At 43.4% G+C, this 25,278-nt stretch overlaps 1 protein-coding gene across 1 annotated transcript in view; it reads left to right on the forward strand.

Annotated features, from left to right (window-relative positions):
• grin3a (glutamate receptor, ionotropic, N-methyl-D-aspartate 3A) overlaps positions 1-25,278 on the forward strand; it is a 137,902-nt gene that overhangs the window by 99,477 nt on the left and 13,147 nt on the right. The window contains exons 4-6 of the mRNA XM_041185315.1: positions 5,297-5,442; positions 11,868-11,983; positions 17,440-17,591. Coding sequence (XP_041041249.1) covers positions 5,297-5,442; positions 11,868-11,983; positions 17,440-17,591 — 414 coding nt within the window. The remainder of the gene's footprint in view (positions 1-5,296; positions 5,443-11,867; positions 11,984-17,439; positions 17,592-25,278) is intronic.

The raw sequence follows: 25,278 nt of genomic DNA on the forward strand, positions 1-25,278 counted from the left end.
ATGACTGAACAAAATATTGTGTGGACTGTTAATGTCTAACTGCTGAGATAATGATTTTCCAAGGACTATGGTTAGACTTGCCAACCCTCCAGGATTGGCCTGGGGCCTCCAGGGATTGAAGATCAATTTCCAGGACACTGATATGTGTAACCCTTGAGAAATATCATAGGGACATTTTTTTTAAATGTTTCTTTTGTCATTTTCTTTGAACATTTCTGTTTACCAGATATAAAAATATTGAAAATGGGGGGAAAAGGGCTTTTTGGCGGACAGTCAAGCATCATCCAATTGGGTAATGAGTCTTTTTGCTTTCCAGTTGGCTTAGGAGGGCAGTACATCACAAGGATGGATATGTTGGCCAACTAATGGCTGGAGTGTGGGGGCAAGTCATGTGATGAAACCTCCAGGAATACATTCAATCACAGTTGGCGACCCTAACTGTGGTCCTTTGTGGACCATTGCTAATTACTTAGAGGCTCAGATTTACCTAATTTTCATTATATTTCAAAACATTTATTTTTAAATTCATCTCATGTTCTGAGCTAAACTTACCCATTTTGAATTCTCTGTACAAACCGCAGTTCCATACAGGCTGTCATGGCTAAGTTTCTTCCCTTTCCAGACAGACCCTATGGCCAGAACTTTCCGGCCATGTTGGCGTTGGTTGTCGTGGGGGGGGGAAACAATATGACAAGGAGGCCAAAGATCGGTTTCATACTATCGTGAAACCAGTTTGCGATTGTCCACTCCACCCGTCGTTAATGGCGGCCATGTTCCCCACCACTGCACATCGGGAACTGAATTTCAATAATTTAGCATCTCATTATAAGCCCAGCTAGCCAGAATCATCCCCCCACCCGCAATGCTAGATTATCCGGTGCATCATGCCAACGTGTTTCACATCTGTACATAAGTGACGTGCACCTGGTGAGCTGCACTTCGCTTGGGACTTCGAGGTTTCTTTGCCCATCTTGCTTCAGGCAGCACTCGTGGTCATCAGTGCCAGGCTGCGCAGGCAGCGCCACTTTTAGCGGGGTTCACAGGCAGGTCTCTACCTACCAGACCAGCCATAGGTTGGGGGTGGCTTTTCAACAGCTGTAGGGCTAGGGCTTGCTTGGGAACAGGGGCAGAAGTGGCCTCAGGCAAGGGGAAAGGCTGCAGGGTGAGGGATGTACTAGGGAAGGGGGGTATCCCATGGTGCGTGTGGGGGCACATGTTGATCTGTGCAAGTGGCCTCAAGATGGTGAAGGCTAGGCAGGCAGTCTCCAGAGGAGATGAGATCAGATGGAGATCTGAGGGTGCGTGTGAGAATGTGTGGCAATGTCCCTTGAGCTGGCAGTGAGTGAGATGCCAGTGAATGTGTGATTGTGAGTGAGTTTATTCTCACACAGAAGTTGAATAAATACTTTGCATCAGCCTTTACAGTGGAAGACATTACTAGCATTCCAAAAATACTAAATAATCAAGGGGCAAAAGTGGGGGAGGAAATAAATACAATAACTATCATCAGGGAAACTAATGGGGCTAAAGGCCAATAAGTCCCCTGGACCCGGTGGGTTGCATCCTAGGATATTAAAGGAAGTAGCTGCAGAGATAGTGGATGCACTGGTAGTAATCTTCCAAGAATCCTTAGGGGTAAATTTTCTCCCCGTTGTGGGGGTTGGGGGCAATGGGCATGGGCGAGCGCGCAGCTGATTGCCGCCCGCCATCGGCTGGGCGCTGCCATTTTGCGCAGGTGGGCCAATTGAGGCATGCACACGAAAGAGCGCAGGAAACTCCTTGAGGCGCAGATTAGTTTGATTTTTAAAAATTTTGATAAAGAAAAGAAAATTTTTAAGACAGGTCCCCTCATGTGACAATGTCACATGAGCTGGGACATGTCAATGAACTTTAGTAAAAAAGTTTATTTAATTTATAAACCCTTCTTGGAACCTCATCCCAGCCATGGATGAGGTTTCATGATAAATGCGAAGGCCGCCTGGGCTCTTCACCTGCCCACCAACGTTAAGCTTGGACAGACAGCTCAATTAATTACTTTAATTAGTTTTTAAATGGCCTTAATAGGCCTTTGATAGTTCGGCGGGTGCGCAGTCGACTCAGGTGCATGCCCGCCGAACTGAATATCTGAATGACGCACGGTGACGTCAGGAGACATCACTGCGTATCATTTTACACATCGGCGAGCGGGGCCCACCTCTGCACGCCGACCCAAAGATTCTGCCCTTAATTCTGGAAAAGCCCCAGAAAATTGCTAAACTGCCAATGTATTCAAAAAGGGAGGGAGACAAAAAACAGGTAACTATAGACCAGTTAGCTTAATATCTGTCTTTGGGAAAATGTTAAGTGTCTATTATAAAGGATGTAATAGCAGAACATTTAGAAATACATAATATAAATCAAACAGAGTCAGCATCTCTTCATGAATTGGAAATCATTCCTGACAAGCTTATTAGAATTCTTAGAGGAGGTAACAAGCCGGATGGATAAAGGGGAACCAATAGATGTAATATATTTGGATTTCCAAAAGGTGTTTGATAAGGTATCGCACATTAGGCTACTTAGTAAGAGCCCATGGTGTTGGGGAAAGTATATTAGCATGGATAGAGGATTGGCTAACTAATAGAAGACAGAGTTGGGATAAGGGGGGCATTTTCAGACTGGCAACCTGTAACTAGTAGAATGTCACAGGGATCAGTGCTGGAGCCACAGTTATTTACAATATAAATGACATGGATGAGGGAAGTGAATGTACTACCACCAAATTTGTGGATGACATAAAAATAGGTGGGAAGGCAAATGGTGAGGATGACACAAAGAGTCTACAGAGGGATATGGACAGGTTAAGTGAGTGAGCAAAAACTTGGCAGATGGAATAGAATGTGTAAAAATGTGAGGTTATGCACTTTGGCAGGAAGAATAGAGGAGCTGAATATTACTTAAATGGAGAAAGACTGAAGAAAGCTGCAGCACATAGGGATTTGGGAGTCCTCGTGCGTGAATCCCAAAAAGCTAGCATACAAATTCAGCAGGTAATAGGGAAGGCAAATGGAATGTTGGCCTATATTTCAAAGGGATTGGGGTATAAAAATAGGGAAGTCTTGCTAAAACTATACAAGGCACTACTTAGACCACACCTAGAATACTGTGAACAGTTTTGGTCCCCTTATCTAAGGAAAGATATACTGGCATTGGAGGCAGCCCATAGAAGGTTCACCTGATCGATCCTAGGTATAGAGGGATTTCCTTATGAGGAGAGGTTGAGTAGGTTGGGTCTGCACTCATTGGAGTTTAGAAGAATGAGGGGCGACCTTATTGAAACATGATTCTTAGGAGGCTTGACAGGGTAGATGCTGAGAGGTTGTTTCCCCTTGAAGGAGAGTCTAGGGGGCATGATCTCAGGGTAAGGGAGCACCCATTTAAAACAGAAATGAGGAGGAATTTCTTCTCCGAGTGTAGTGAATCTGATGAATGCTTTACTACAGAGGGCTGTAGAGGCTGGTTTGTTAAGTGTATTCAAGGCTGAGATAGACAGATTTTTAATCAGTAAGAGAATCAAGGGTTATGGCGGAAAGTGGAGTTAAGGATTATCAGATCAGCCATAATCTCATTGAATGGCGGTGCAGACTCGATGGGCCAGATAGCTTACTTCTACTCCTACGTCTTATGGTTTAGAGTGATAAGACAATTGCCTTACCCTGGCGGCACAGATGAGATCATTCATCTATTTTCTGCACTGGATGGCCGACCTCTTGTGTGCAGCATTGACACTGACCACCTCCACGCCGCCTCCCAAGCTGGATTGGTGAGACTGATGGGCCTCCTGCGGCTAGAGCAGGAGTAGAGAACATCCCACAGACCTCCACAGTGTCCAGAGGTTGTCCCAGGGATGCGGCAGAGAATTGGGGGATGGGGGCTGCACTCTTCTTGGCTTTTGGGGCCATGTCTTCACTGAAGCAGACCTGGGCTGCAGACATTGAGGCATGTGCGTGTGGCTGCAGTTTAAATGTGGCACCCTGTGTGAGGAAGCAGTGAGGTAACAATGTGGTAGGCAAATCGGAGGCCGCCAGCCAGCGAGGTGGTGTGTTTCCTATGGCTGCATAATTAATAAGGTGAGAATGGGATGATACAGCGGGAAAACCCGCCATTACAGGGAGGGGAGGGGATAATAAATTACTTAGAAGGGATAGCCTGACTTTCCTCTTTGAAGTTGTAGCATTGAGCTGCTCTGTTTCTGTAGGCCCGAAGTGACAACTTTTGCATTGTGTGACACTGCTCCAATGTTCCAGGCCTCAAGCGGGGGTGAACACTGGCGATGTGCCTTTACAGGCATAGTCAAGCCACCATTAATCATGCTAATGGCCCTGTCCCTGCAATTTTGTACAGGATCAGCAACCTTCACCTCAGGCAACCATGGGTTCTGCTCCACATCAAAAATGTTACCCAGTGGTTAGAAAGTCATGTAACATTAGTGCATTTAATAACAACAACTTGCATTTCTATCATGTCTTAAATGTAGTAACACATCCTAAGACAGTTCACAGGAACATTAACAAACGGAATTTGACAGCGAGCCACATAAGGAGTTTTAAGGACAGGTGACCATATAATTGGTCAAAGAGGTTGTTTTTTAAGGGGAATCTTAGCGGGGGGGAGAGAAGTGGAAAGGTTAGGGCCCCAGCAACTGAAGGCATGGTGGTCAGTGATGGAACAACTAAAATGGGGATGCTCAAGGAGCCTGAACTGGAGGAATGCAAAAATCTCAAATGATAGTAAGCTGGAGGAAGTTAGAGGTAGGGAGGAGCGAGCCCATGGAGGGATCTGAATAATGAGAATATTAAAATGAAGACATTCTGAACCTATCACCTCCACAAATTCCTATTATAAGACCTTCAGCAGCCTAACTTGGACATGCATAGACATAGTTTAGATGAAAAGTGCCATTGGGATTGCTGCTTGTTCAGGTTTTCATTGCTTTTTGAAATGGAATGCAGTCCCTCTCCCACCTATGAAATTAAATGTACAATAGCTATGATCTCTCTAACCAGAATGTTCTTTCCTTGCTCAAAGTATTTGCCCTTTTTTCATTCGCTTTGCCAATGCTGAGTTAAAGTCTGCTTGGTGTGAAGATCTCTGCAGCTAACTGAAAATAATAATTTTGCATTAGTTCTGAAATCTTCATTTGATACTTGCAGCATTTTTACGCTATGCTTGGTAAATATCTTGAGGGAATTATTGTATTTTTTTTAATGGTATCATAATGCTCTGTTGTGCTCATGAGTTTAATTTTATCTTCAAGCTTCACCACCCATCACAAGGTTTCCGTTTTGGGACTGTTCGAGAAAGCAGTGCAGAGGATTATGTGAAGAAGAGTTTTCCAGAGATGAATGAATATATGAGAAGGTATGACGTGCCAACTACACCAGATGGTGTGAAATACTTGAAGTAAGTACCATGACCTATTCCACATTATCAAACTCTTTTGTCTCCTGATAACGGGCAATCTTATGCGCACTGCAGTTTTTTTCCCTGAATGATAGGTAATGATCCTATTCTGTGCCATGAAGCATTTTTTGTATCACAAGTACAGCTCGGTGAATAAAATATAAAAAGAGTGAAAAACGTTGGAAATACTTAGCAGGTCAAGCATCGCCTGGAAAGAGAGAAACAGCGTTAACAGTTCGGGTCAATGTTTCAGTGAATATAATGTTTGCCACATTGTTATGCTCACTTATTTAATACCTGCTGGTTTCTCCCTCCACTTGAGCTACTTTTTTAAGTCTGTTACAAGCATACATAGGAGATCTTGTGGCTCAGTAGGTAGCATCCCTGCCTCTGAGTCAGAAGCTCTGGGTTCACGTACCACGCCAGGAGTTGAGGCCAAAAGGAAGGTGTGTTCATAACAATGCCAAATGGGTTGAGTATGAACCTACAAATCCTTCCTACACACACCAATGGTAAGTGGTAAGAGCAGGAAAGATTCCTGGTCAGCCATGTGATGGAAAGAATATTAGACCCTCAGCCATCATTATCCACAGTTCCAGACTACAACATGCATGAGGAGACTGAATTATGGGAGCTAAATTTGCTGATGGCGCCAAGATAGGTAGAAAAGTTGTCAAGGAGGTAAAGAATCTATAAAGGGAATTAGATAGATTAAGCGAGTGGACAAAATTTGGCAGATGGCGTATAATGTGGGAAAATGTGTACTTGTCCACTTAAGCAGGAAGAATAGAAAAGCATTATTCAATTTAAATGGAGAAGGATTGCAGAATTCTGTGGCATAGAGTGGTCTGGGTGTCCTGGTAATTTTTTTAAAATTCATTCACAGAATGTGGGCTTCGCTGGCTGGTCCAGCATTTATTACCTATCCCTAGTTGCCCTTGAGAAGGTAGCAGTGAGCTGCCTTCTTGAACCGTTGCAGTCCATGTGATGTAGGTACACCCACGATGCTGTTAGGAAGGCAGTTCCAGGATTTTGACCCAGCGACATTGAAGGAACGGAGATATATTTCCAAGTCAGGTTGATGAGCGACTTGGAGGGGAACTTCCAGTTGGTGGTGTTCCCATTTATATGAAACACAAAAAGTTAATATTCAGGTACAGCAAGTGATTAGGGAGGCAAATGGAATGCAAGCACTTAGTGCAATGGCAATGGAACATAAAAGTAGGGAAGTTTTACTTCAGCTATATAGGACTTTGGTGAGACCACACTTGGAGTACTGTGTATAGTTTTCATCTTATTTAAAAAAAGATATAATTGCATTTGAAGCAGAACAGAGAAGATTCACTGTACTCATTCCTGAAACGAGGAGCTTATCTTGTGAAGAAAGGTTGAATATACCCATTGGAGTTTAGAAGAATGAGAGGTGATCTTATTGAAACATTAAAGATCCTGAGGGATCCATGTAAAAAGTGCATGTTGCCACAGCAACTGACTTTTTGAGTGAGCTGTAACACAGCACCTCATAGGCATCTATGCTTCTGTTGCAAATCTGCGATGAGCGACTTTTTTTTTCCTCAAACACTATCTGATTAGAATTGATTTTATCACTGGATTTATGTTCCACAGCTCCCGGCAAAGTGGAGAGATTATTTCCATCCCTGGGCCACAGGGTAAGGGGTCGACCATTTAGGACTGAGATGAGGAGAAATTACTTCATTCGAAGCGTTCTGAATCATAGAAAATAGGAGGAGTGGGTCATTCGGCCCTTCGAGACTGCTTTGCCGTTGAATATGATCATGGCTGAGCCTCTATCTCAACTCCGTATTCCCTCACTCTCCCCATACTCCTTGACACCCTTAGAGTCAAGAAATCTTGTCTATTTCCTTCTTAATCTTTAGAGTTCTGTATCCCAGTGGGTGTGGATGCTCCATCATTGAATATATTTAAGGTTGGGATAGACAGATTTTTGGTGTCTCAGGGGACCAAGGGAAATGGGGAACAGGCAGAAAAGTGGAGTCGAAAGGCGGAGCAGGCTAAACAGGCCGTGTGGTCTGCTCCTGTTCCTATTTCTTGTGCTTTTTGTCCTTGAGTCAGACAGACTGAGGCAGCCAGAAATTAAATGTGTTGAATGCACTCCAATTCCTGGATCACCTCAATTTGTTACTGCTTTCACCTGTGCATGGGGGCAAGGTGATTTGAGCAAGCAGAGGGATTATTAGAATTGGTGTTGTGGGTGAAATTTTAATGGGAAGGCAAAAATGAAATGAAACCAATTTTCAGGTATGATGCAGAATCATGGAGGAAAGCACCAGATGAAGGATGGAAAAGTTTCTTTTATGCGGCAAGCTGTTACAATCTGGAATGCAGAGCCTGAAAAGGCAGTGGAAGCCTATTCAATAATAATTTTCCAAAAAGGAATTGGATAAATTCTTGAAGGGAAGAATGTGCAGGGCCGTTTAGAAAGAGCATGAGAGTGGCACTAATTGGATTGCTGTTTCAAAAGAGGGGGCGATGGGCCGAATGACTTATTTCATGCTGTATCATTCCGCGATTCTATAAGCCCCCCATTTTCCTGACTGTAGAATTGAGCATTATGCCGCCTTAAGCATTCTAAGGTGCCCATCCCAGATGATAGCAGTGCAGAGCATATGTGTAATAAGACTTGGGGTAAAAGAAAAAAGTAAGAGGCTAAGTGACCTTTGAGCGGCTGGATGTTTTGTGACTGGTGTGCAATTTGGCTGGGAATCAATGCAACCTGTACAACAACTCATGCACTGTCTCCATTGTGAATCAGAGCCTACCCAAACAGAATTCCTTCAACAAATGCAGATAGGCATGCATCTGCTTTTATTTGTTAATGGGTAGGTTACAGTGGGTGTATGGGTAGGTTACAGTGGCTGTATGGGTAGGTTACAGTGGGCATATGGGTAGGTTACAGTCGGTGAATGGGTAGGTTACAGTGGGCGGATGGGTAGGTTACAGTGGGCATATGGGTAGGTTACAGTGGTTGAATGGGTAGTTTACAGTGGGATTATGGGTAGGTTATAGTGAGTGAATGGTTAGGTTACAGTGGGTGAATGGATAGGTTGCAGTGGGTAGATGGGTAGGTTGCAGTGGGTGGATGAGTAGGTTACAGTGGGTATATGGGTAGGTTACAGTGGGTGAATGGGTATGTTGCAGTTGGTGTATGGGTAGGTTACAGTGGGTGAATGGTTAAGGTTACAGTGACTGAATGGGTAGGTTACGGTAAGTGGCTGGTTAAAGTTACAGTGGATGAATGGTTAAGGTTACAGTGGGTGAATGGGTAGGTTGCAGTGAGTGGATGGGTATGCCACTGCGGGTTGGCAAGGTTACATATAGGAAAACATATAGAATGATTCCCAAACAGGAAATTCATACTACAAATTTCTGAGCAAAATAATGGCAGTGCAAAAATCAAGGACACTAACCCTTTCCGGTAATGAGGTGGCCCCTGGAGAAACCCACTTCGAAAATATCAGAAACATTTCAAAAACAGCCAAAGGTACTTTCTGTGTTTTTCTTTGAATTACTTTCACATTTAACTCCATGTCTATCAAACTTGGTCATGGGCGAAATCTAGAAGGATTCCACTTGTGTTGTAACTAATGGAAACCTGTTTTGATGTCCTTACTCATTAACATGTGGCACGGTGAGGCACTCAGCTGTTTCAGCTGGGAGTGTGCTCATTTGTTGTGTATAACTGAGGGTAAAATTGTAATGATGGTAATGCCCCAAAATTAAAATGATGCATGGAAATGGAAATCTTGGGGCTTCCACCCGCACCCCTGCCACCCCCTGTCCCAATCACCCACCCCTCCGTTAAGCCTGAGATTTTTTTGGTGATAAATTGTAGCACTCTGACATAGAAGTCAGTCAACTCACAGATCAGGGCTCAGACCTGAGGCTCAGTACTATACAATGGAGTAATGGTGGATGAAGATTGAGGGAAAGAGGAACAGCAGCCATTGCAATGTTCAGCCAGAAATAGGCAGGAGCCTTGTCAGGGCTCAACTGACTTTGTTGGGACCCTTAACGCCATCTTTGTATCAATCAGCACTCCCATCACTGCCCCCCTCAACCCACTCATAATCCTCGATGGTACAAGTTGGGATGCAGTCATTTAGAGAGATCCTTATCTCTAGACAAAGGAAAGCACGAACTGGGTCTGGCATTCATCTTTGTCTTAAATCTCTCAAGAATTTTGAGCCTTACTTTCATCACCCTGCTGTGGTGAGCATTCAGCTTCCATGCCCTTGACATGTGCTGCTTCATGTGATACCCAGTGTTCCACCCCTCCCATTTAAAGTATTGACACTTGCACTTGCTGCCCCCTCAAAAGCCTATAAGTAATGTTTCACGACCAGGTAAAAGGCTTTCCCTTAAAATGGTCCGTGAGCTAAGAATTTGTATGCGTGCACGAAGCCCCCTTGCCCCCTTTGAATTTATGAATGGTTAAATTTAAAAATAGCCCAGCAGACAAGCTGTAGCCTCAAATAAGATAAACTGTTTAGTTTATTATGAAACTACTGCTGAAAGTTACTGAAGTAAAAGTGATAAATTTATTAGCTAAAGTGCAGATACAAAAATTAAAAGCAGATAAAGACTATAAGATACTTAAAACTATGATTCAAATCAATCTCTTAGATGTCATTGTGGGCTCATTGTTTGAATTCCTTCTTTCCAAAGGAAAAGGGGTTGAAACTTGAGGTTTAGCAGCTGTGATGACTTCTGTAGTTGAAGATGGACTCAACAAGCAGAACAGGTCTGAGAGTGAGTGAAGGCTCCTGTTTTCACTTTTATGGTACTGCAGGTGGTGGATCTTGGTCGCCTTATTTAGTACAGCAGTCCAATAGCTGTTTCCAGAAACCTTCCTAGGTCTCTTCGTGTTGAGAAGCAGTTTCTGTTTCAAGGCATCTCTCTCATAATGTTAAGATGGCTGTTCCTTTCGGCAGTTTCCAGCCTTTTCTTATAGGATTATACTCAAAATAGGCTACTCTCAAACTGATTAATCATGCTTCCACATTAGGTATTAGCCATTCAAACAGTCTTTCTCACACCTGGGTTTCTCTTTTTAGCTTTTCATTAAGGTCTTACAAGTTAGTTGTCTTTGTTCAGAAGGAAGCCCCGTAAGTGAAAGGATCTCATTTACACTTGTGGAACACTCGTTGAATCATGTCTTTTGTGATCCTTCTTCAGATAAGCAGTTTGATATGGTTTTGGGACCAACACAGAAAGATGCCAAGCCGTTTGTCCAATACATCCCTTTTCCGAACAAGAGCTTTTTTTTAAAAAGTTTTTATTTTAGCAAACATGTGCTTTTCAAACCTATAAAATTGTTACTGTATGTTCCTAACAAATGCAATTAGCACCAGCAGCCTTCCTATTCTACTTAAATGAGATCCGAGTGCAACCTGATGGGCAGAGGTGATCATCTCTCCCTCTCTGTCTGACCTACAGTCTACATTTGATTTACATTTGTGCTCAAGTGTCTGGTGTGGTATTTGAACCCACAACTCTTAGAGGCAGAATTAAGTGCTACTGCTGAGCCATGGCTGACACATTCAACTGTTTTTCTGAGTTGAAATGTTATGTTAAATATTAGTTATAAAAGATATCTTCCCGCTTTTTATGCCAGAACCCAATTGAAGATCTGAATAAACACAGCCAAGCAAATTATTTCCCTAACACTACAGATTAATGTTGGTTAAAATGGAATGACGCTATGTATTTTTCATCTGCAATGTATGGTTTTAGAAATAATGTGACATGTTGGCTTTTCATAAATTATTTTTCAATAAAACTAAATTATATATTGATTGAAAAGGTGACACTTCATTTTGCATTAAAAAAACTTGTTTATTGATATAGCAGATGAGTAATTGTGTCTGGTGCTATACATTGAGAGAAATGTGAAGTTGATAAAATGGGGCTGGTGTCTCAGGATTATCGTCACCTTAAAACTATCTGCACCTGCTCCAAGTCAATTGATTATATATTACTGTCAATTAATGATTTTATTCAATGACTTCAATTCTTCGATGCACAGCACAGATCAATTTGAGTTGTCGATTTTGCGCTTAAGGCAGATTCAGTCGAGGCATTCAAGAGGAAGTTGGATCATTATCTGAAAAGGAAGAATGTGCAGGGCAACAGAAAGGCACTAGGTGAATTGCTTCTTCAGAAAACCAGCACAGACATGACAGGCCGAATGGCCTTCTGTGCTGTAACCATTCTATGATTCCACATGGAAGAACTCTTCCAAAAATGATAGAAAAAAAAATAGATCACCAACTAGTTATTTCTGTAGAGTTCAACTGTCCTCAAGAAAGAATTCAATAGAATGGTAGGTGCAAATGTGGAATGAACTCTTTGCTTCTGATTAAAGATGTGACTTCTCAACCTAGGAATGATCCACAAAGACTTGATGCCTTTATAATGGACAAAGCGCTGTTGGATTATGAGGTCTCAATCGATGCTGATTGCAAGTTACTAACTGTTGGAAAACCTTTTGCAATTGAAGGTATGCATTTCTTTAAACACATTCATATAGCAAATCTTCACTGGTGTTGCTCAAAATGAGTCACACTTGCAAGGAGAAAGAGGACTAATACACATCAATTCGAAAAGAATTTGTAAATTTCCCCAAAGGTAATGAATTAAGTATATTATTTTTCATTGGTTCCTGGAAAAAGTCAGCAAGCTTATACTTAGCAACTTATGGTTGATATGTATAATATATTAAAAATCTGAAGTTTGTGCACATGCATTTCCTATTTTCAAATCTGATGTCTCATCACATTTTACCATGCTTTTGTGCCAAATTCCTGTGTCCACATATAAAATGGAAAGTGCATATGTAAACTTGTCACACTGTAATTACACCCTCCTGCCAGTGGTAGCACTGTGGCAGCTCACTTGTGTCTCCCATCTCCTTTACCTGTTCGATAAAGAAGCTCCGATGGTGCAACCAACTCAATGGAGTGATTTTTGCTTTAGGTGGACATCAGGCTGACTAGGGGCGGGGGAGATGAGCAATTACCAATCGGTGGGAGGCATGATCAGTTTTAATGATCAACTCTCGTTATAATAGAATCAGCAAACTGCCAATTATTTTTTTGCTTCCAGGCCCCACAAGGAAAGGTCAGGCCTCCCCTGTTCCTGACATCCCTTATCTGACCACCCCCCCCAACCGCTTGTATGACTACAGGGGTCTGTTCCTTCGGCTTTCTGGCAGTGTCCTCCCCCTCACCCTACCAGGATTCTGGTCATGCCAGCTGGCAAGCTAGTGTCAACAGTAAAGACTGTGATGTCCAGATAGTTTGCCATTCACCTCAGCCTCAGACTGCATTGGACATATTGGGGAATTGAGAGTTAATAATGATCTATATTAACAGAGTGGTCATTAGACCAGCAGGTTGTCTGGGAAACACAAGGAGTGTTGAAACATGGACTACAAACAAAGAGGTTCTGTTCCACTGTCAGGTTATCAACTGGAATGCAAAGGCAGGCTGCGGTCAGAATGGACATTGACCATGGCCTGAATCTTGCGCTCGTCGGGCACACGCAAATCGGCGAGCCCGGAAGCGGACCTGATACACGCTTCCAGCCGCAATCAGCCCCCGGCCACAATTTCATGCTGGCTGTCCAATTAACTGGCAGCCAGCGTGAAACGTCCCATGAGAAAGGCTCAGCGCTGCCGGTGGGGTTGGGGTGGCGCAGGAAGAGGGCGAGCGTTGAGAGAAGTGAGGGTGTGGGCCAGCGCTCCCTGAAGGCTGACAGCTGCTGTGGAGCTGCCTCAGGGAACTGCGATAGGACATAAATGAAATGAGGCCAACAAACTGCTGCGAACTGTGTTAATACTGCAAATTCAAGCACCTGACAGCAGACTACATAACACCTTAAATGTCTTATTTTATTTTACTTAACCTCGGACATTTTATCCCACCCTGCATGAAGCTTGTAGACAAAATTTGAAGGCCACCTGACCGATTGGCTCGTCCGCCAACCATAAAAGTGGGGGCGGGCCATGTAAAATCGCTGAGAATTGGCTCCTTGATGGGCTTAATTGTCGGTGGGCGCGGTTCCAACTCTGTGTCCGCCAACTGCAATGTTGCGCGCCAGCGCAATGACGTCGGGACATGAGTCTGATGCCTTCTCGCGATATTACAGGTGACTCCAGGTCGGGCACCCCCCCCCCCCCCCCCAACCTCTGCAGGTTCAACTTAAAACCCTGGCCCTTGGGTGATTATTGAAGAGCAAGCCAATAGTGTAGATGCTTTAAATAAATAACCAGTGTAACCATATGTTGGGAAGTATGCCATAAGGGGGTTAGGAGTTGTTGACGGTCTGAAGATGCCAGTTTGTAGCACAGAAAGGGCAGAAGTTGCAAGTCTATGTCAGTTAGGAGGAGCAAGAGGGATTACTACTCTTCTTATTGGACTAACTGACCAATGCCTGGGATTTAATGGAACCTGCTAAAGTAGACTAGATGGTGGATGGGCCTATATAATGATAGGGGAAGCCTCGCATCCCATTCCCACCAGCCCTGACCCCCAGTAAGTCAGTGGCAGGAATGGACTGATGCAGGGAACCTTCTCATTAATTAATTAGGCTAATTATTGAGCTATTTAAAGGTCATTATCCCTGAGACCACCAGGAATTACTGGTGAGTCCTGGTATGATAGCCAAGTGGTTATGGTACTGGGCTTGTAACCTCAAGATCAAGAGTTCAAATCTCACCATGACAAACTATGAAACAAGGAATTACTGGTGGCTCAGGGATTTTCCCGAACTCATATGGGTTTCCTGTGCCTCCTGGAGACTGCTCAGTAAACTGTGTCGGGTTTGCCAGCAACTTCCCAGGGGAGCCCCTCTTTCAAAGGCACCTAGTGCCAAGGGACCCAGCCGTGAGAAGGGGGCTGCCCAGCAAGAGCCACCCCCTGCCCTTCCTTCCAAACACCCTCTCCGCAACCTTCACCCCCACTCACCTGTCTCCACCAGGAATCCAGTGATGACCTCTGATGAAGGCCTCACTGAATTATCAGCAGCAGCTACCACTCTTGGTGGCATTGTGTGTGATGGAGAGCTGCCGGCCTCCGATTTGCAGGCAGGATTTCTGCCCTCCCTAAGGACTTAATTCTGTTGGAGGCCTGATGATGCCCACTTAAGTGTCTTATTGCACTTAAATAGCATCAGGCACCTCTGAGAAAGGTGATACGCGTTTCACACTCATAGGCTGAACCCCTGTGAGCTACATTAAATTCAGCCCAATGTCTGTCCTGTACATTTCTTGAACTACTGCAATCCACATACTGCAGGCACATGCATCATTTATTGTCTGTTAGGCAAGGAATGCCTGAATTCTGATCTAGCAACAGTGAAGGAATGGCAACACAATTCCAAGTCAGGATGGTGTGGGACTTGGAGGGGAAGTTGGAGGTAGTGGGGTTCCAATGCACCTGCTGCCCTTGTTCTTTTTGGCGGTGAGAGGTCGCTGATTTGGAAGGTGCTACGAAAGAAGCCTTGGTGAATTGCTGCAGTGCATCTTGTAGATGGCACACACTGCTGCTCCTGTGCGCTGGTGATGGAGGGAATGAATGTTTAAGGTGGTGGATGGGGTGCCAGTCATGCAGGCCACCTTGTCCTGAATGGTGTTGAGCTTTTTGAGAGTTGTTGAAGCTGCACTGAGGCCGCACATCACCATGCAGGACCTTAGGTCTGGGTTTAAATTTTCACGTGTCAACATTCATCTAATCCTGGTCATATCTGTTATTGTCCTTGCAGGTTATCACTTTAAAGAAAAAGAGTAAATTACCTTTAATGTGAACAGGATTACTATTTCAATCTCATCCAAGTGGGTTTGAAGCTGCAAAATGATTTATGAACAAATTAACTATTATAAAGTGAACCAAGCCATCCCAGTTTGTATCTGTGTCACAATCTAAAATGCTTCAACTTTGCTATGCTTTGCCTTTTAAGTGAATGAATGTATTTGATTAATTTTGTATAGAAGGAATGCAGAAAATCCAAATCCATATGATTTATCTCTGGAACTGATTACTCTGCTGAGATGTCAGATGATTTAATTATCAGTCTTAATATCTAGTGATTGAGGTGTGAAACTAGAGAATTCAGGGCAGGAATCATCAGTTCCTTATCCATTATGAAGTTGTTTAATTCCCCCTCAGGACACTAATAAAGAAGAAAAAAAGCAGAGAAAAGTGAGGAACACAAATAATCTGAAGGTTAAGTAAAATGAAGTTGAGGTATGCAATATTTGAGTTAACATGTTCCTATGAAATTCATTTAGCCACGATTTCAATGCTCCATTTAAACAATAGTGAGATAAATATCATACAAACCTCATGTTAGCAAGATTGTATGTTACTATTACCTATTAAATTTCACCTTTATAGTTCATATAATTTCCAGGTCATGGCTTGTTAACATGCTAAAACAAATTAACATGCTTGTACAGGTAAATAACTTAGAACTATATAAATGATCTTTTGGAAGAAGAGGTTAAAAGCGGATCAGGTAGTATGCCAAGAACTGTTTGGAAAGATGTGTTTGAAGTCTTGTGTCAGCTTTTGTAATATCTTCCTCTTCTCCTGTCCACAAGACACTAATTCAGGCTTCAGTTTCTTCCCCCAAACGCCCCGGAAGCACTTAACATCATTCTTCACAAGTATTCTTGGGGTGTGTGTCATCCAGAGTGCATTCCAGCTGAGCTTAATCCTGTTCTCAGCCAATTCCAAGATCATTGTATGAGGGGAGCAGAAACATTGGTCAGTTTATCCTTCCAGACAGAAGCCTTGAATATAACTCTACAAGTTACAACAACAACTCACATCCCTATAAAAGCCTTTAATGTGGTCAGCCGTCCCAAAATGCTTCTCAGGAGCATTATCAGACAAAATTTGACACTAAGCCACTTACAGCGGTATTAGGATAGATGACCAAAAGCTTGGTCAAAGGACTAGGTGTTGAGGAATGTCTTAAAGCAAGAGAGAGGTAGATGGGTGGAGAGGTTTAGGGAGGAAATTCTCGAGTTTAGGGCCGAGGCAACTGTTATTATGATGGTGGAAGGATTACAATAGGAGATGCGCAAGAGGCTAGAATTGGAGGAATGCAGAAATCTCGGAGGGCTGTTAGAGTGATAGGGTTCCAAAGGTACCATTTATAGCTATAATAATGTTTTTTTTAGGGACAGGCATCATGTGTGCAGTCAGCAATAACAATACGTGAAGTATTTGCAAATTGATGTAATTGAAAAGAGAATTTTAAACAATTCAGTTTGGTCAATGCAGACATTGCCAAATCAATGCCATAACACAAGGCAAAGGATAAACAAGAATTACCTAGCTTGTTATTTGAGTTTGTGGTTTATTTCCATATCACTCAGAACTATATTCACTGCTCCCCTTCATTCTCACGATTCACAGTGACACATTAAACAGATTGCATTGTTTCGCAATAATTACTGGCTGTACTATTAACTAGTAATCAAATGGTAATTATCTCTCCAAGACCTTGCATTAATTAATTTCATGTAGCTTATTGGTCACCAAGGTTAATTGCAAAGGTTAAAGTGACACCTTTGGTTAATTGCAAAGCAAACCCGAAATATGTAGGACCGCTCTTGCATGTGGCACACTTTGGCTTATGAAAAGCAAGCACCCAGGAGTGATTTCAAGCCTCGCCTCTAATTGCGGATAATAATTAGAAAACTGCTCGAGCTGCACTCTCGTTGTTTACAAAAGTGTCAGACTGCCTTGATGTAATTGCTTCATTGCGATCACTCAGAGAAACCTCTAGCTCTCTGATCTATTGGGATAACCAGGGGTAGTTTTTGCCATCTATTTCACTGTCATAACCAATTTCTTTTCCCCATAACTTTAGGCCAGCTCCTTTGCTGCATCGGTAAACACACTGATTCTGATTGTCCTGCTTTTCTCTGACAATTCCCGTTTCTAGGCTATGGAATTGGCCTTCTACAGAACTCCCCATTGACTTCAAACATTTCTGAACTAATTAGCCAGTACAAGTCCGATGGGTTCATGGATATGCTGCACGACAAATGGTACAAGGTCGTGCCGTGTGGTAAAAGGAGCTTTGCTGTGACTGAGGTAAGAAATCTTTTCAAGAGGAAGAAATGTGTTTGGCATTCACCAGGCATGGCTAATATGTTTTAACGGTGGGAGTGTAACCGTTGGTACACTCCCTCTCGTAGCCTGTTATATTCGGCTGAATTGGATTGGACAAGGAGGCCTGGGCTTTCCGCTTGAATGCACAGTAGTTTTTAGAAAATATGAACAACCAGTCAACAAATGTTTCACAAGGGAGGCATACCAAATGTAGTACATTTCATATTTCTGATGTTGCAAGTTATCAACAGCAACTTTCTGCTATAATCACATTCCCCAACACTTAATTATATTGAGCAGTAAACATCTGTCATCTTATCTGCAGTGATCTTTCAATTTTCTGTGGGATCACTAAAATCATTTTAATTTTATTCCATTTTAATTTTCCAGCTTATATGATTTTTTGGGGGGCGAGGGGGGAATCAATGTGTGGCAACCAGGGGTGGTCAGGAAGATCCTTTACAAATAAAGTAACAATGTGCAGGGCTATAGGAAGAAGGAGGAGGGTGGCAGTAGGTGAATTGCTCCTTCGGAGAATCGGTACAGACATGACGGGTCGAATGGCCTCCTGTGCTGTTGCCATTCTGTGATTCTGAACAGCCTTGGATGCAGGACAGAGGCAATATTTGTAATAAAAGAGAAAAAGGAAGATACATTTATATAGAACAAAAAAAAAATGCTGGAAAAACTCAGCAGGTCTGACAGCATCTGCGGAGAGAGAGACAGAGTTAATGTTTCAAGTCCGTATGATTTTTCTTCAGAGCTTTGAAACGTTAACTCTGTCTTTCTCTCCACAGATGCTGTCAGACCTGCTGAGTTTTTCCAGCATTTTTTGTTTTTGTTTCAGATTTCGATGTTACTAAAGCAGATTATATTTTGTTTCAGATTTCAATGTTACTAAAGCAGATTATATGGTCATTATCACATTGCTGTTTGGGGGGACTTGCTGAGTTTTGCTTTTTACACATTTATAGAGCGTCTTTCAGGACCTTAGTAAGTCCCAAAGCACTTCACAGCCAATTAAGTAACTTTGCAGTGTAGTCACTGTTGTAATGTAGGAAATGCAGCAGCCAATTTGCCCTCAGCAAGTCCCCCCAAACAGCAGTGTGATAATGACCATATAAATCTGCTTTAGTAACATTGACCGAGGGATCAACGTTAGCCAAGATATAACTCCACTTGCCTTCTTCGAGGTAGTGCCATAATCCACCTCGGAGAGCAGACAGGGACAAGGTTTAACAGTTCATCTGAAAGGCAGCACCTCTATTTGTTCGGGCATTTTGTTAGCACCGCACTGAAGTGTTAACCTTAGATTCGTCCTATTCAAATCCTTTGAATGGGACTGGAACCCATAACCATCTGGCTGATCTGCAAAGTGAAGAAGTCACAAGCACGTGAACTGTATGTCACTTTACTATAGATAGCCTTTTTTCAACCCCATAAGGAAGCAAACCATTGAACCGTAGCTTAGTGTGACCCAGTAGATTCCCAAATGCTAGTCATGTGCTTAGAGTGGAAAATTACTTGCTAATGATGCTGGGATTAATTTAAGCACCCGCTGTACATTCTGGTCAACTGCCAGAAGCCCAAAATGGTAGGTGAAACAGGCTTGAGAGCGACAGTGCAAAGTTCACGGTTATGACGCACAAGCTCAGCTACTTCACAGAGCAAGTGCAAAAAAAATGAAACTTGAAAGTTTGGTTTGCAGATCAGCCAGATGGTTATGGGTTCCAGTCCCACTCAAAGGATTTGAGTAGGACGAATCTAGGTTAACTTTCAAGTTAACCGAAATAATTGTGCATTGGCGCATCTTTGAGAGATCTCTTGGTGAGGGTTAATAAAAATGACTGCTTAACTCTTCTGCTCCTTCATGCCCAAGGTTGTTTGGACCAGATAATTTAATCTTAAACTGGTTTGGGTGGAGGGGTTCTGGGGTGGGGGGTTGTGGTGTGGCGGGGGAGGCTTGATGGAAATTTAATGATGCTGACAGGTTATGAGCCAAAAGAACTTTATATGAAAGAAAATCAGGGCGGGCAATAAATGCTGGCCTTGCCAGCGACACCCATATCCCAAGAACAAATAAAACAAAATAAAACCTTGCCTGATATGTTGGCAACTCTAATGTGCTAATATCACAATTAGTCATTTAAATTGCTGGCTGCAAAATGTGATAGGAGAAAACTGGAGGTGTATTTAAATAAATTTGACAGCACTCCAAGAGAGTTTCAGTGAGTTTTTGCAGTGGTGAATTTGAAAACCTTTGAAAAGTGGAGTGAGCTCTAAAGATGTTAACTTCATCTCCTGGGAATGTTGAGTCAGGAAATGTTGACTTTGACACTTCAGCATTTTTAAGTGTGTTGTGATTCAGCATTAAATCGAAAAGCCTAAAGCAACATGAAGAGGAAGGGGACCCAGAGAGAACTGCATGAGTAGCATCACTGGGATCGGTTTCGTGTGCCTTTATGTCTCCGTTGCCTTAGCCATGTGCCATCAAGTTCCTGGTGTCCCTAAGCACGTGTTCTCATTTTCTGGTGTCTTAGTCATGTATGCTCACGTTCCCTGTGTTGCAGTCACATGTTCTCGTGTCCCTGGAGCCGAGGCTGTGTACTACTCATGTCGATCTAAGCTGATTGATGGAAAATCCATAATTCAAGTACAAGAGATTCCCAGTTTTTGCAACACGACTGCCCTACACTCTGCTTGTTTGTCCCTACAACCACACCAACCCCCTCCACTTCTCTCTCTCTCTCTCTCTCTCCGCCCCCCCCCACCCCCCCACACACACCTTAAACCAGCTTATATTTCAACTCTTTCTTGGACTCGAACTCAAGTTCTGTCGAAGGGTCATGAGGACTCGAAACGTCAACTCTTTTCTTCTCCGCCGATGCTGCCAGACCTGCTGAGTTTTTCCAGGTAATTCTGTTTTTGTTTTGGATTTCCAGCATCTGCAGTTTTTTTGTTTTTATACACAAAGGAGGGTTTGTTAACACCTGATTAAAACAAAGAGATGAAAGGGCTGCAAATGCTCAGTGCCTTCACGCCAAAACAGATGTGAAAGTCAATGACTGATTTATCCTTACAATAAACTTTGGCATTAGCCAGCACAAGCCATAAAATAATACTCAGCCAGTCCAAAGGATTACAAAATATGTTGAGGAGGTTATGACAGCTGAATCAACTATAAGGATTGCAGAGGCATGCTAGTTTCAATTTCCACTCTCAGCTCTGCTCAGATGATTGAGGGCTTAAATCTTCCTACAGGGCCATTGATACATAACTTAGGGCCTGGTGGTGGGGCGGGGTGGGGTGGGGGGCTGGTTTTCGCCCATCTGGACACAGTTTCTTGTGTGTGGAATTGAAGATGGCTTGCAAACTGGTGCTGAGTGGGCAGTGGCACCACAGTCATCACAAACCAGAGATCCTGTTTGTCCAAGGTGGTCAGCTTAGTTTTGGCACGGAGGCAACTGAGGTTTGTCACAAATGGGAGAGATGTGGGATAATTGTCCCCCTTTCCTTACCTCTTGACTGAGTGTATCAACCCTTCTGACTGCTATGACTTTAAAGAAGAGACACAAACAGGCCTTCTTGTAAGTTTAAATCAAAGAGGACAAATGTTTATTTCCATAACACCCGAAATATAAATGCAACAAGTACCCATTCCCCAAACACACACACACACACACACACACACACACACACACACACATAAGAACAGATGATTTCTAGAGATGTGTATTGCACTTAGATTATTGACAACATAAAAAACAGGTCATTTGTTTAAAGTCCTTAGGATGCTGGTAGAAGATGGGACAGGATTCTCTCCTATATAGAGATAAAAACAAAAAAACTGCGGATGCTGGAAATCCAAAACAAAAACAGAATTACCTGGAAAAACTCAGCAGGTCTGGCAGCATCGGCGGAGAAGAAAAGAGTTGACGTTTCGAGTCCTCATGACCCTTCGACAGAACTTGAGTTCGAGTCCAAGAAAGAGTTGAAATATAAGCTGGTTTAAGGTGTGTGTGTGGGGGGCGGAGAGATAGAGAGACAGAGAGGTGGAGGGGGAGCTGGTGTGGTTGTAGGGACAAACATGCAGTGATAGAAGCAGATCATCAAAAGATGTCAACGACAATAGTACAATAGAACACATAGGTGTTAATTTAACACCTATGTGTTCCATTGTACTATTGTCGTTGACATCTTTTGATGATCTGCTTCTATCACTGCTTGTTTGTCCCTACAACCACACCAGCTCCCCCTCCACCTCTCTGTCTCTCTATCTCTCCGCCCCCCACACACACACCTTAAACCAGCTTATATTTCAACTCTTTCTTGGACTCGAACTCAAGTTCTGTCGAAGGGTCATGAGGACTCGAAACGTCAACTCTTTTCTTCTCCGCCGATGCTGCCAGACCTGCTGAGTTTTTCCAGGTAATTCTGTTTTTGTTTAGGATTCTCTCCTAGTTCTTTGAAGATAAATAGGAGTTGGAAGCTTTTGTTTCTTTCAGCCGAAATTGAGGCCAAGCCTCTGTTGTGAAGAAATATAATCTTGCAGGTAAAATGAATTAGCCCCTTTTCAATGCCTGAGATGACTGTCTTTTTGAGGCAGGGTTCTTTCCTTTTGCTGGATGATCTCTCCCTCTGAGATACTGGTCTCAGACTGCCTTGCTAGGCTTCCTCTATTAATTAATAAGGTATCTGCTCCCTCTACAGCCAGTTTCAGTCATGTGATGGAAGAGTCAGTGTATTACATGTCCACACAATGGACTTAAGCTGATGTAATTGTCAAGCAGTGGGGAATGTTTGATACACATCAACATTCTAGCGACGATCAGCTCACTGAATGACGCTATTTGAAACCCCATCTTCATAGGGCAGCAGGTCTAGCATCCATTGTCATTTTAAAGCTCTTCCACTGAAATTTTGTGGAATAGTCAATCAGCACCTGGGAACGCCACTCTCATTTTAAGTAACTCCCCAGAGATCTGTTCAGACCTGCCTGTCTCCGTCTGTCCAAGAACCACAAAGGGAGTCACCTGACTTTCCAGAGTTCATTTTGTGAACGTGCACTGTCAATATTCCATGTTGCTGTTTTCTTCTTTTTTTTAAAATTCGAAGTACCCATTTCCCAATAAGTTTTATGAACATGACGCGACTGTCAGAGGGTAAAGAGGTTTCCATCTGGGTGGAATTTGATACTCACACCAGGGGGCAGTTGAAATTTGATGAGGTAAATAGCCGCTGTCAGGTAGATTGTAAATAATATTGGAGCTGTCACACAGCCTTGCTTGATCCCATTCCAGATTTTGAAGGCACCTTTCTCAGGTCTCCCACACAAGGCAGTTTCAGTCACATCGTGAAGCAATTGCAGGGTTGTGAAGAAGTTTCTTGGGCATCCCAATCTTTGGAGCACAATCCAAAGAGCTTTGCAATTTACTGAATTGGCTGTTTTGGTCAGGTTGATGAATGCAGTGAAGATTTCTTGATGTTGTTCACAACGATTTTCCTGGCATTGTCTGACAAAAATAACCATGCCAACACACCGTGGCCATAATTTTCCAGCGCCACGTGGTGGGGCTGGCGAGCCATCAAAATCTCCATCCACATCAGCTGGACCAAAAGATCCCGCCGGCATGAGGGGCTGGAAAATTCTGGCCTGTGTCACTGGAAGGGTTTTCCGAGTCACAGGAACCAGGCAATTCAGGAGAACGTGTGTCCAAAAAGCGACTTCCCCGCCAGGTCCTGTGTTCTCAACTCTCAAATGGCCAGCATTCCAGGGGAGGACAAAGTAAAGGCTGCAAAGACACTTGAAGCTCTGCTTGAAACACGGCAGCTTTGACATTAAATGTGCTCAAAGACCTGTGGGTTGAGAATTGGCCTGTTCCAGTCACATAAAGACCCATGGCAGCAACTGACAACCCTGCCATCCTCAAATCGAGGGTCAGCCAAAGACAACATAACTTGGGCTGACATGTCAGTGGGCAGTGGGGGAATGCTACTTTGCTGCAGGTATGCAGCCTCAGATGAGACACTAAGTTGGCACCCACCAGTTAAAGTGGACGGAAATGACCCCGTGGCAGTGTTTCAGGAAGCGTTGGCGAGCCTTTCTCATATGCTGAGAAGTATTTAACCCTTTATCAACCCCAAAAGAAGAGAGATTAACTGGTCATATCTTATTTGTGAACGCATGGGGAAAATTCTCTGCCCGCGATCGGCTCCGCGCCGCCATTTTACGTGGGCAGGCCAATTAAGGCCCACCCAGTGTGTTGCAGAGCCGGTAGCGCTCAGCGCTACCTGTGCGGGGAGGGGAGAGGGAGAGTGGGAGCTTGCGCTATTTCGCATGCATGCGCACGAAAGAGCGCAGAAATCTCCCTGAGGCACGTAGCTGCCTCAGGGAGATTAAGTTCATATTGAAATATTTAAATAAAGAAAAGGAAAAATTATTTAGACATGTCCCCCTCATGTGACAGTGTCACACGAGCTGGGACATGTTTATGAAATGTGAATAAATTATTTATAAATTTTATTAAACCTTCAGGAAACCTCATCCTGCCCATGGATGAGGTTTCCTGAAAAACGCAAAGGCCGCCTGGGCTCTTCGCCTGCCCCCCGCCAACCTTAAGGTTGGACGGGCAGCATTGTTAATTAGTTTAATTGGCTTTTTAATGGCCTTAACTGGTCCTTGAAAGATCTGAGTGATGCGCGGTGACATCGGGATGCACGCCTGACGTCACCGCGCATCATTGTATGTGTCGGTGTGTGGAGCCCGCCCCCGCATGCTGACATGAAAATTCTCCCCCATGTTGCAATGTTAGAGAGATAAAAAGGAAGAGCTTTATTCGGTGCTTTTCCTGACCTCAGGATGCCTCAGTGCATTATAGTCAGTTAACTACTTTTGAACTATAGCTAATGTTCTAGATGAATGTGGCAGCCAATTTGTGCAAAGCCAGTGTTTATTTCCCAACCTTTATTGCCCTTGAGAAGGTAGTAGCAAGCCACCTGCTTGAATACAAGGAGATTGAGGGGAGATTTATGCACGTGTACAAGATTATGAGAGGTTTAGATAAGGTAGACAAAGTAAAGCTGCTCCCATTAGCTGACAGTATAAGGGCTAGGGGACACAAATTTAAGGTTTTGGGCAAGCGGTCGAGGGGAGAACATGAGGAAGAACTTTTGTTACAGAGCGAGTGGTAATGACCTGGAACTACAGGGGTGGTGTCAGCGGAGATGATCAATGATTTCAAAAGGAAATTGGATAGGTACTTGAGAGAAATAAACTTGCAGGGCTACAGGGATAGAGCAGGGAATGGGAGTCACTGATTACTCCACAGAGAGTCGGCATGGACCCGATGGGCTAAGTGGCCTCCTGTGAAAACTCAATGATACCCAGTCCACGTGTATAGGTACTCCCGCAGCACATAATGGAATGTTGTGTGCTTTCTCCTCTGCTAAGGAACATTGCAGCAGAACATATTTGCAATGAGCTGAGATGCATTTGGCTGGAGAGATCGATAGAAGAATGCAAAAGATTGAGGAAATTCAGGAGTGGTGCAATTTTGTGCATGGCACACGAGTTCTCTTGCTCTTTTACACCAGCTATTTGTTTTACACTCCAATTGCACTTGTCTCTGGTCGCAAATACACAGGAAGCTCCACCCCATACCAGCCCAAA

The sequence above is a fragment of the Carcharodon carcharias genome, chromosome 4 (genome assembly GCF_017639515.1).
Source record: "Carcharodon carcharias isolate sCarCar2 chromosome 4, sCarCar2.pri, whole genome shotgun sequence".
NCBI classification, from domain to species: Eukaryota; Metazoa; Chordata; class Chondrichthyes; order Lamniformes; family Lamnidae; genus Carcharodon; species Carcharodon carcharias.